The sequence below is a fragment of the Strigops habroptila genome, chromosome 3 (genome assembly GCF_004027225.2).
Source record: "Strigops habroptila isolate Jane chromosome 3, bStrHab1.2.pri, whole genome shotgun sequence".
In the NCBI taxonomy this organism is placed as follows: Eukaryota; Metazoa; Chordata; class Aves; order Psittaciformes; family Psittacidae; genus Strigops; species Strigops habroptila.
The window spans coordinates 32,355,842-32,368,178 of NC_044279.2; the positions used below are offsets into that span (position 1 = coordinate 32,355,842).

The following is a 12,337-nucleotide window of genomic DNA, read 5'->3' on the forward strand; positions in this document are numbered from 1 at the left end:
ACCTGTGATCATTCTTGCTTTTCTCCTCTGGGCTCTTTCCATCTAGCTCATATCTCTCTTGAAATGAGATGTCCAACACTGAACACGGTATTCTAGCAGAGGCCTTACAAACACAAGGTATGGCAGAAGAACTTTTCTGCATGTCTCACAGACAGCATTTCAAAGGACATAACACAGATTTCAAAACAAATTCATAAATAAACAACTCAAAGCAACAGTAAGATATTACTGACTTAGGTTCAGGTTATGATCTTGTACAAGCCATGATCCCCTTTTTTTCAACTGCTGCCTCATTCTGTATTTGGGCAGTCTAAGCTCCTGTCTGAGCATTTTTCTTTACTGAACTGTACCTTACTTTCTTTAGGACATTTCTCTAATTTTTAAGATCATGTTGAATTCTAAAATGCAGGTGACTTCTTCCAGTTTGGTGTCATCTACAAAATTAAAATATAGTGAAGAGCCAGGAAAAACAATTCTTACACATTGATATATCTTTCATTAAGAAAATATCATCCACTTTAGAAAATGGAACCTTGCAAAAAACATTATTTACTATGGATCCTTTCTGCTAGAGAAGCAGCAGGAGAAAAAGTAAAGGGTATAGTTGCAGAAGCCCAGAGAGGACAAGGAATGCAGGAGGCTTTGCATTTTTTGCTGTGTAACTCATTTACGTTTTCCACAGCGCAAGCTCACAGCTCCTTCAAAACTCCAAAGTTGTTTTAACATCTTAAAGAACCTTTTCTAGAGTAAGATTTGCATATGTCAGGATTTCTCCAAGACACAGGAAAGCCAAAAGAAAATGGCTGTTGGCCAATAAAAATAAGTAATTTATCCACATGCTTCCCCTATGCACACTACCAGTGTTTTTCAGATCCTGTCATATGCATGATTGCTCATTTTCTGATAGTTATCAGAAATAATACTAATATTCCAAGCCTTCTGTTGGACTACAAGTCAGATCTATTTTATCAGCTACCAAAGAGCTCAAAGCTGTTGGTAATGCTTACTGTATGATCCCCACTAAGAACTGGCTCAGCGGCTCCAGCTGCTGAAAGTAACTGCATTGTTTTATTCATTAGAGATAAAGCAGAGGCAAGAGAATGAGAATAACCTCTGCTGAACAGTGTAGATCATTAAGCACATCTTCACTATTTTTTAAAGTAATTTTAGAAGTTATGGCAGTCCCCCAACCAACCTCAGCTTGAATACCCACAGATAGGGAAGGTGCCTGATTCTAGCTCTAGACCCTGAGCTTTCCCATTGGATTTCAAAGGGGTAGGGTGCTAAAATCCAGAAAATACAACAGTGAGATTTGTTCTGGGATTTTGCTGATGGTCAGCTTGAAGCAGCTCCTCATTTGACGTGTCAGCAGTCATAAGCCTCATGACAAACATCCCAGCTTTCCTTGTATGTCTTGCAGGGTTGCTCAGGACCCCACACACAGAAACTGCGAACAGCATTTGAGTCCACAGGACTTGCATGCCCTTGGGGACCCTTATCTGAATGCTTTCTATGTTACTCCTTTAACCTTTTAGCCATATGGGACATTACCAACCATCCTCAAGCACGCTCATTCCACCAAGCATGCAGTCACCTGCCATCACACCTCCAGTGAACTTACCTCTGACCACCTGCAAGGGAGCAGGGAAAGCAGATTTGATCTTAACCGTGTGATTAGAAGAGATGCTTGAGAGGTGAAGCCATCAGGCCAGGCTTCTCTCCAATCCTTCCTGTTGCCCATTGCTGACCTGTGTAAACCGCCCCGTCCATCCCCCGTCATCACTGGCAAGAGCAGTGTATCTGCCGGGTCTCAGTCCTCACATCCTCACCCTCGGCGGCAGCGGGCACAGACTGGTACAGACCTACCCGCGCCGCTCCCATGCGTTCAGAAGCCGCCGCGCTCTGCCCACGGTGCGGAGAGACGGGACGTAACACCGACCCCCAGGCAACCCTGGCCCCGCGGCGGGGTCAGCAGCAGCCGCACCGCAAAGCCCAGGACACCCATTTCTGCTGCGTTCTCTGGGTTACCGGGGGGGGAAGCTGGTCCCGTCGGTGCGAGGGCGCTCCCGCCCGCCCGCCGAGCCGGGAGCCCCGCTCCGGGCGGCTTGCTCACGGCTGCCGCGGACTCGGCATGTCAGGGAAGGACCCTCCCGTCATGACCGGGAGATCCCTCACACGCCACGTACAACCCCATCCCGCATATATATATATCTATATCAGGGAATACGGGGGCAACGCCGGAGCCGGCCGATCCCAGCCATTTCGCGCCGGGCGGAGGGCTCCGCGCTGCCATGGCCCTCACCCGGGCGGGGGGGCGAGCAGGTGAGAGCGGAGGGGGAGAGGAGGGGAGGGGGAGGGCTGTGCCGGGCCGGACCTGGCTATGCCGGGCCCAGTGCCCCCCGACGCCTCCAGGCTCCCTGTTAGAAATCATAACGTTCGACTAACAGAAGTTTAATCCGGTTTTAATCAATATATATATGTGTAGTATTTAGCCTTATTAATTTAGTCGATTTGTGTTTTGTTAGTTTTGTTACTAGGCCAGAGAAGTCTGGTAACTAGGATGTGGACATAGATGTATGAGACCGTTTAAGCAATATCCTTATAAGGTGATGGTTTGGTAGAAACAGTACTCTAAAGATTATTCAAGTAGTACTTTTAATTGAGATAGAATACCGAAGTTGCATACCAGAACCAGTCAAGGAGAGATAGAATACTGGCACAAACACAATCGTTGGGACTTATCCAGGACTCTGAAAGGTGAAAAGGACATAGCGAGGAAGACGTCTTACTTCATCTGAGGAAGACTACTTACTTCATCCTGACGACCACCAGAAGGGGGCTGTGCAAGCGCAGAAACAACTGATGTTGTAATCAAGAGATGAAGCAATTTGTAAATATATATGCATGAGAAGATATTGTAACCTGTTGAATATACATTAGATTGTGAAATCTCAATAGGATAAATTGCGGGTGCGTTGTGATGATCTTTGGAACCAGATTTGGGTGCGTACCCCTGGTTCCCGGGGCCTCGAAATAAAGCACCACATATAACCTCCTTAGAGTGGTTATGTGTTCTTCTCTCGCCTAACATCCCCGCAGGTGTCACCTCGGCCCTGGCGCTGCTGTGGCTGCTGCTCTGCGCCCCGGGGAACGCCGGCTGCCGCCTCCTGACCGTGGCCGACCTGTTGGACCGAGTGATCCGGCACTCAGGCAGGATCCACAGCCTCTCCGCAGCGCTCTACGCGGAGATGGTGAGTGTCGGGCCTGCCCCGCCGCCGCGGACCGGGCTCCCGCCGTCCCGGGAGCGGCTGCCGGCGGGGCGGGGGGGCTCGGTGTTTCTTTAGGTTTTCTTCCCCCATAGGAAAACCACTTTGCTCCCCGTGACAACGAGCTGGGGAAGCCCGTTCGGAAGTGCCATACTTCTGGGATGCTTACACCTAACGGCAAAGAATACGCCCAAAAAATCCCGGTAAGGCAGCGGGCGGAGACGGGGCGGCTGGTGGGTACCGCGGCCCTTGCGGGGCTTCGGGGCTGGGAGGAGGTTCAGCGGGTTACACCACCCCCTTTGCCTCCTGAAGAAAGGTGAAAGTACTCCCCGTCCCGTCTGAGCCTCTAAATGTCCCACCCGTCAGGCTGTAGTGGTATCCCCCGGCTCGGGCTGGAGGTAGACAGAGAGGGGGTTTTGGCTCCAGTGCTTCATCAACAGTTTGCGTTGAAGAAGCTGATAAGTTTTGACCCCAAGGAGATGCACATCACAGAGGAATTGCGTGGGAATCTTTAGTTTGTTGTATTTTAAAAGCTGCATATGGTTACATAAGCTCAAATCGTATTTATTATTTATAACAAGGATATTGCAGTAGTACTTCGTCCAAATGACTGACAGACAGACATCCGTTTGATTTTGTTGTGGCAGTCTCTGTGGAACAGAAACTGAGAAACCCGTGGGTGTGACAGATAAGTTAAATTAATCAGTGTCACTCCAAAGTACAAAAAGCAATCAGGGGAAAGAAATAACAGTCATTATCTCTGAATCGGTACTTAGGTAAGGGGAAAAGAACAGCAAATTGTTTTAGACAGATGTAATGGCAAAGAGCAAAAAAAAACCCCGTTATTAGTTTAGAGAAGAGCAGGAAGAGTTTATACAGAGAAAGAGCAGATTAAAATCGAGGATACAGCAGTGGGAGAAACTTTTGCCTTTAGGAGGAGACAGATGGAGATGAATGTTAACATTCTGCTCGTTGGTTGTGATGGAGCGAGGTGCTTCCCCCAAGATGTTTAGAAACTTCCCTGGAAGGGCAATGGGAAACGAGGCCCTGCCTGCCTGAGAAAGCTTTAACCAGCCAACCTTATTTCTGAACTTCCACTGCAAGAGAGGTCTTACAGCCATTGAGTTTGTTAGAGAATCATAGAATACCAGGTTGGAAGGGACCTCAAGGATCATCTGGTCCAACCTTTCCTGGCAAAAAGCAACCACCCTGACCACCAGCTACCTTCTGGGAAGTGCGTCTGCAGCAAATCTCTAACAGACACAGCTACAACCACAGCAGGTGTGAGGAAACATCTGCACTTCCATACCAGCAAACAGAGATGTCTAGGTGAGGCTTCCTGGGCTCTTGAGACCTCCAGGAGTTCCTGAAAGCTTTTCAGTACCAAGTTTGACAGGAACACCACCATTTCACTAATGTTGTATTCACAGTTTTAGGTATGACAGAGCTTAGGAGTCTAAGAAAACTGAAAACAAGGCAAATACAAAATTGCTTATATACAAGCAAATAACCAGAGACAGAGTGGCCCTTAATATTTGAAAACTACTGAGTGTATACTGTGAACTAACAGAGACATTCTTTACTGTTTGAAGTTATAAGAGAGAAGAACTAACTCACTTGATACTGAGACTTTTGCAAGCCTGGAAGGAACCACTTTCCCACTTTAACCAGCATATTGAGCACCATCAACAGCTACCTGATGACAGCCTTAGCAAAGCTAAACAAATCAGCAATATGGTACATGAGCTGAAGACTGGGGTTGAGAAAGTAACAGAAAAGGCAAGGGTTTGAATTAGCTTTAATTTATATCAGTCATATGGTGTGAGTGACTTCGGAGTGGGGCAATTTCTGCTTTCACGTGGGCTATAGCTTAATGTTGAGGCTTGGATCCAGCAACACTGGGCTTTGTTACAGACACAGGAATTTTCAAAGGATGTCACTTAGTTTGTGGGTTAGCAGATACATAGATAACATTATAGATGTCCATATGTTTAGAGCAGTATTATATTAATACAAAACACATGAAAGAAAGGCACAAATACAAAGATTAGCTATATGGAGCTTCATATATGAGTCAGTAGTGACTTGACTTTTCTAGGGCAGTAAGGAGATGTGGACAGACTGACAAACAATTATTGCTTTTAGTTTTACTGGTATTTACATTCCAAGTAATCCAAGTATCAGTGCTGTCTGCTGCAAAGACCTCTTTACTAAGGCAACGATTTCATGCTGGGATAAGTTCTTCAAGACAACAGTGGCATTGCTTAAGTCAGATGCCAGTCACAAAACAATTTCAAAACTCCATTCCAAATTCTGGCAGATCATATATAAATCACTAGATGTAATTTCTTGTTATTTCCATTTCTGCATTACTAGCTAGAAGTCCTGATCTTTGTATTTCTTATGCATTTATATCCAGATTTATTTGTAGTTTTGGCTAACCAAAAGGGCTGTCCATTCTCTGAAATGGTTACACTGCCAAGGTGACTGTTGTTGAATAATAAACTGTCATCTTACACAAGTAGATCACTTTTCAGCTTTATGAACACAGATGGGGAATACAAGTTTTAAAATGATAAGTAGCTCATTACTAGAATGGGAGGAATTGTACCCTGCTCTAAAATGCAGCCCTCACAATGGTCACTCAGAGTTACAAATGGAAAGTACAAGTCCAGCCATGGTTCTGGCTTAAAATGGCCTTAAAATCAGAGGTGCTCAACTTCACAGCTTGACCTTTCTTTGCTTCATTCTGTAACTGAAGCAAGCCGTCAACTCTAAACTAGCTATGCGCTTCTAGTATATTTACCTAATTTTATTTTTCTAAAACCCCTTTGAAGGGATTACTAAGAAGGAAAGCTTTGAAGGTTCAACCTCTCTGTACAAGCACATACCACAGGGTAGAAATATAATTTAAAAAATGAAGCAAACAATACAATTGCATTCCAGCATTTTGCAGCTGTGCTTTTCTCTGGGACACTAATTCTAAGCTTGTTCCGCTGAGAAGCTCCTAGTCTGAGAGGTGGTAACAGGCTGCAGATTTCACCAGGTTAAACAGCACTGGCGAATGCTCACATGAGAAGCTTCCCTTCACAAAACTTATTAAAATAAATGGCTAAAAAAATCTCAAGACTGATTTGCCACATTACTTCAAGAGGAAATAACGATTACCAAAGAAAGGTTCTTCTACTTAAACTCAGATGGAGTTATACCCCAGTATTCTTGCATTACTAGTATAGCAGATCATTTCAAGCTAGTTTAAAGGTTGTATGGATACCATTAATATAAAAAGACAATGTTATTCTATTTGCATGTATCTTCAATTAATTTGTGAAAGGTTTGGAGTAAAATAGCCCAACATAGTGATGCCTCAGCTTCTGCACTAGTGTTTTAAAAATTTGTTGTATGTGTCATTACAAATTGTACTTTTCCTGTTTTCAATACAGATGCAGTCAATGGGTATCATCAGCAATTCATTAAATGGAATGGCATCTTCTGAAGCTGCTGGTTTATCAATTAGTAATGAAGCAAACATGATGAGTGACTCAGACTTTATTCACTGTTTCAGGAGAGACTCCAATAAAGTACAAAGCTACTTAAAAATTCTTAAATGTAGGATTATGCCAGAAAATAGTTGTTGAGTTGTAATCGCTTGACAAGTAGTCTTCAGCGTGTTGTTTACAAAGGTGGAAAAATAGAATTTATAAACTATCACAGTTACAGCAATTTTAATAGGAAAGTGGTTTTGAAATTCTTTGGCAGCTACTTGACACAGTTGCCCTATGCTAAGATGAAATATTAAATAAACCATCATTATATGTATGCACGTTAATGCGCCATGTAAAAAGGAGTACTCTAGCAGCAGATAAATAAATGTCCTTGCCCATTACACTGTGACATTATGGCTGATTCACAGTTTAGATATATACATAATTGAAAGTGAAATTCAGTTTGTTAAATCTCAATACAAATATATTATACACTATCAACAAAGTATATTTTTATGTAAAAACAAAAAAAGTTTTCCCCTATTTCTACATACACACATACCTGCAGAACATTGCTTAACACTGAAGAGTGGTATTGCTGTTGATCAGTTCATGTAACTGCAGTGCCCATGGCAGACTTTTATGTTCACATCATACTTATTAATTTATATGGGTCTCCACATGTGCCCTATAAGATCTAGTTCCTAGCATGCTCATTCATTATGAATGCTATTCTATACCTTCACTGATTTCCGTGGAAACTCCTAAAGAAAAAGTTTTTATAGGAAAGGCAAGTCAGACTTCTAGCCCTAACACCATTTCAGTCCAAGGGCTGAGCATGGCTGCTGTAGCAATAAGTCTCCTTCCTGTCACACACCCTGATACAGGGCTTGGGGTTTGCAGTAATGATGACAAACTCCATAGCAAATACAAACCTGAAAGCTGTCAGATATTTTATAGCAGTCGCATTCTCCTAGCAGCAGGGTGGTGCTAATGGCTGTTTATAGAACAAAACATCTTTGTATTCAGATCCTAAATGAGCCATTTGAGCAGGCGTTTATAATCAGCATGGATTTATCTTTAATATTCTTGACTATTTCATCCCTGAATGCTCTTTTCTGGCTTCCCCTGATCTTGATGGTTGTTGACAGTAGCTGGAGCTCAGGCTGCCAAGAATGGAGAGTGAAATGCTGATGATTATTTGATAATAATCCTGGATTTGGGCTTGAGAAACTCAGCAGGGAAATAATTTGAAGAAACATTTATGGAGAACAGAGGAACAACCGTTTCAGTTACATCTCCATAACTACTAATATCCTCAGATATCTGCTGTCTAGTAGACAGCTGATGAACTTTCTCAGCTAGAAGGTGTGAGCGTTAGCAATTCTGGTCCCTGTTTGTGCCAGGTATGGTAGAAATGCAAGGGGTTATGTAGTGCCTGCCCTGAAGAAGTTACTAGCTGCAGTTCCTTAAGCAGTAAGATACTACCAACACATAACGAAATAGCAGCACCATGTGCAAATTTTAAAGAAATCCGGAAACAAAGCAAACAAAGCACAGCTCTAAGGAGAGTAAAGGCAGGCTTCTCTGGGCAAGCAGAACCAGAGAGGGGACTCTGCCTGCATCTATCCGCCATCACAGATGTACCAGCAATTAGTGGTTTAGCGTTTATCCCGTAACCGCAGCCCCAGGGTACAGCAGCATGCTAATGGTGTGTTCCCTCTGTGCTGGCTAGGGATTATTGCTGACACTGAAATGCTGAAGCTGGGTAAATGCGCATTCTTTAAGGAGAAAACCGGTGTTGGGTGTAATCCCTCCACGTCCCGGCAAAGCCGGCGCTGTGCACAGCAGATCCGCCGCAGCCACCCTGCATCAGACCAGAGGTGACAGACACGGGAGGCGTTACTGGCTCACGCGAGGCAGACGAAAGGATGCTCTGGGGCCGGCTGTGACCCGCCCCGTCCCGTCCCGTCCAGTCCCGTCCAGCTCCCCGAGGCCTCGGGCAGGGACTGACGCGCTGCGTCCCGCGCTGGCACAAGGGGGCGCCTGGCCATGATCATGTGTAACCTGCTCTAGGTGGCCCTGCCTGGGCGGGGGGGTTGCAATAGATGATCTCCAGAGGTCCCTTCCAAACCTAACAATTCTGTGATTCTGTGTCCAGCCAGGTCTTGAATATTTCCAGGGAAGGAGCCCCCACAACCTCTCTGGGAAAACTATTCTGACGCTTAGTCACGCAGATCATAAAAATAATTCTGATCTTCAAAGACCAAAACCCCACAAATGTTTTGCTGTAGAGAAATGTGAAAACAGAGAAGAGGAAGCAAGTGCCACCAGAGGAACGACGCACTGAAGTGTTATCCATAGTTAGTCATACTCATTAGTGCTACGTTTCAAGATCTGCCTTTGGCTGAAGCAAGGCACATTGGTAAAACAAACGCCTTCCCATATTACCAACATGGCCTTGCCTCCACTTTTGATTGAGAAAACAACTGAGCAGTGGGCTGAGAAGGGCGTGTTTTTCTCTGTGGCCACCAATGCCTCAAAGAGCAGTGCCAGCAATGGCTGCATTTTATACAGGGGAACACTTCATCTCCTGCATGGTTTCTCTCCAAGACAGCAGCCAATCTAGTTAGGAATATGGAAATGTACATTGAAAATGTAAAATTGCGCACTACAGTCAAACGCTTTGGAGTCTGAGAATGCATCATTTGCACCTGAGAGTATTAACTTAGGGAAAACAACTTTGTAAATTAATGGAAAATAAGAAAACATGGATTGTCTTCCAGTTAAGTGCTATGCTTGCGTGCAACAACCTGTAACAATGTATGTGATAGGTAAGTCATGGTGTAATTGCTGTTTGTGAAACAACCTGTTTCCATTAACTTTCCTTATTTTCCAAATAAATTTAAGAATTAAAAATATCTATCTCCATTTTTCTTCAGATCTTGGTCCATGAAACACCACAGGATAACCCCAGAATATCGACAGTTTCGTATAGTCCAATTCATTTTTTCAGTTATTGGAAGTTGGTTTTGCATGTTAGAGATCTCCTTGTCATAACTTTTCCATTTTTTCACAATGAGGAAGAAGGATATGACAGAGACACTCTCAGTGACTGAAAATTCATTTTGTTCCTTTCATAATGTGCTAAGTGGTTTTGGTAGCATACATTAAATTTAGACTGAATCCGATACATGCTGATGTTTTCATGATAGATTAAATGACAGATGTCACTTGTAGTTATAACTGATCTAAATCTGTATGATAGCAAAGTAGGAACAAATGGAAATGGTCTCCTTCGAACAGTATGCATGAACGTTCAGCTACGCCGTATTATGTTCAAATGTTGACATGCAAAGGAAAACTTACTTGGAAAAACATCTGAATTCCTCAAGGATTGGATGTTTATAAAAGGCGAGACTTCTGTGTGTTTGGAGGATCACTGTTGAGATGTTGCCTTGTGACATCCCCATCCACCCTGCCCAACTTCATTGCTTAGAATTACAACCAGCATTTATAGGAAACCAAAGAGTGGGAGATGCTGTTTTCTGGTCATCAATTTAGGTGCAAGCCCACATGGGGAGCATCTCAGATCCAGGTTTACATTCCTCCATTTATCTTATACAGCAGCAGTTGTCAGGCACATAACTTAGAAGCATTATTATTAAAGGCTTCTATGATCAATGGCAATTCCATCCACTGGAACCTTTCTCTGCAGGGACTTTTTGGTCTCCCCATGGTCCAAAGCCAAATCTCAAGTTAACTGGACCCTAATTCCTTTACAGTCCTTTCTTAAGGCACTGAATTTACAGCTAACCTGCTTGAAATTGGTTTGTCTTTCCTTCTAGATTGTGGTAATCAGTAACGGTCTTGTTGGTAGAGGGTGTTGCAGATGTGAAGGCGCTTAATTTATGTCAGTCTTTTGACTGTGGAACATATATTCATCAGCGGAGCTGTGTAGCTACAGTGATGGCAACTGGTATTTAAAACCCAGTACTAGTAAATCACAGCAGATAAAACAAATCTGATGTATTAGTGACATTTGACCCCTGTACTGTTGTTCTGACACTGAAGTTAGTAATGCAGCTTTGTCACTTAAAGCAGTCCTGTTCTCCTTGGCAGATCATAACAACTAATTTCTGTTTGGCAAAGAATCAAGAGGACTTGTAGAAAATTATTTCATGCTATAGATCTGTACAACCAAAATGTAGGTGCTGACACAGGTGTGGTCAGCAAGTCAAGCTTTTAGCAGTGTCATATGAGATCCACAGGGGAGCTAACTGGCCTCTCGTGTTCAGTCTCACAGTTGTTTGCACACAGTAAAACATGATTGTTGCTGTGCCTGACGCAGACTGGCATGATCTGCATCATTTGTGATACCTTTTAAGCGACCAAGAGCCAGACCTAGAAAAGGAAATGGGCACCTTCTTGTTAGGTATCAGAGAAGCTCCTTTGAGTGCCTGACCTTAAGAATAGACTTTCAAGCTCCGCATTCAGACCCGTTTGGAGGATCTCCAATAGGTGGGGTGAGAAAAGTCTCCTGCTCCATAGGCTGCTTGGTTGGGCAGCGAGATCCCTGTGTCAGCAGCACAGCCTGAGGGCACAGGAGTCTGCAACTTGGGTAACAAAGTGAGTACTGAGCCTCCGCCCTCTCTCCCTTTCCCTGTTGTATTCTGTGTTACATTAGCATTGATAAGTTGCCAGACTAAAGAGAGAGGTGCCCAGCGAATATAAATATCTGCTTTGTTTGTGGCCTCTGAAGAGTTGGGTTTTTTGACTGCAGTTTGCAATTTGAGGTACCTGAACTCTTCCCATCCCCAGGATCCCAACAAATGTCCTTCATAATGCTCTACAGGCTGGAACTATAGTCTCAAAATGCCACACATAGGAAATACGTCAGATAGATACCCTACAACCATGCTGCAAGGTCACCCTCTAGGTTGTATCTTCAAAGTTAAAGTAATACATTGCCGATTTTAACTGTGAGGTACCTATCGCATCACTCCATAATACCAGATGCATTCTACACTTACACCTCTGCAATGGGCCTGTTACAAAGCACTTCAAACATCTGCTGGGCATTCTGCATATAATTTATGCTTTCTTCTTTTATAACTAGTGTGCATACCTTATTTGAAGAAAACAAATACTTCTTGATTCTTCACACAGAAAAAAGACTGGCACTGTAAATATATCATATTTTTGTATTCATACTGGGTGCTGTTTCTCATTTACCAAGTTTTCACTGTATGGACTGAAGGAAAATTTCTCCTTTAAATAGCTTAAAATTAGAGGAATCAAGGTTATATGTGTCATGGGTCTAAATCCTTTTTGACTAATCAAGATTATTTTCGATATAATTCAAAATTCACATCTATACTTTTAGGGTTTTTAAGAAAGCTTGATCAGCATTTTCAAGTAAAGAATGTTTTATCTGGCATACTGGAACTTTATTCTAGCTGTGGAGTAAGAATACTGGCAGGAGGTGTAAAGAGATTTGGAGGGTCATGAAATGGTGTAACTTTTAATGGGCTACAGTGAAACCAGAACATGCTCAATTTAAAACACATATAACTATGAAACTAA

At 43.3% G+C, this 12,337-nt stretch overlaps 1 protein-coding gene across 1 annotated transcript; it reads left to right on the forward strand.

Annotated features, from left to right (window-relative positions):
• The first annotated feature begins 2,291 nt into the window (after nt 1–2,291).
• Nucleotides 2,292–6,904, forward strand: LOC115605551 (prolactin-like). The gene is made up of 5 exons (XM_030480173.1): nt 2,292–2,322; nt 3,100–3,251; nt 3,362–3,469; nt 4,866–5,045; nt 6,710–6,904. Exons 1-5 carry the CDS (start codon nt 2,292–2,294, stop codon nt 6,902–6,904), a joined length of 666 nt encoding a protein of 221 aa, XP_030336033.1.
• Nucleotides 6,905–12,337: the final 5,433 nt, after the last annotated feature.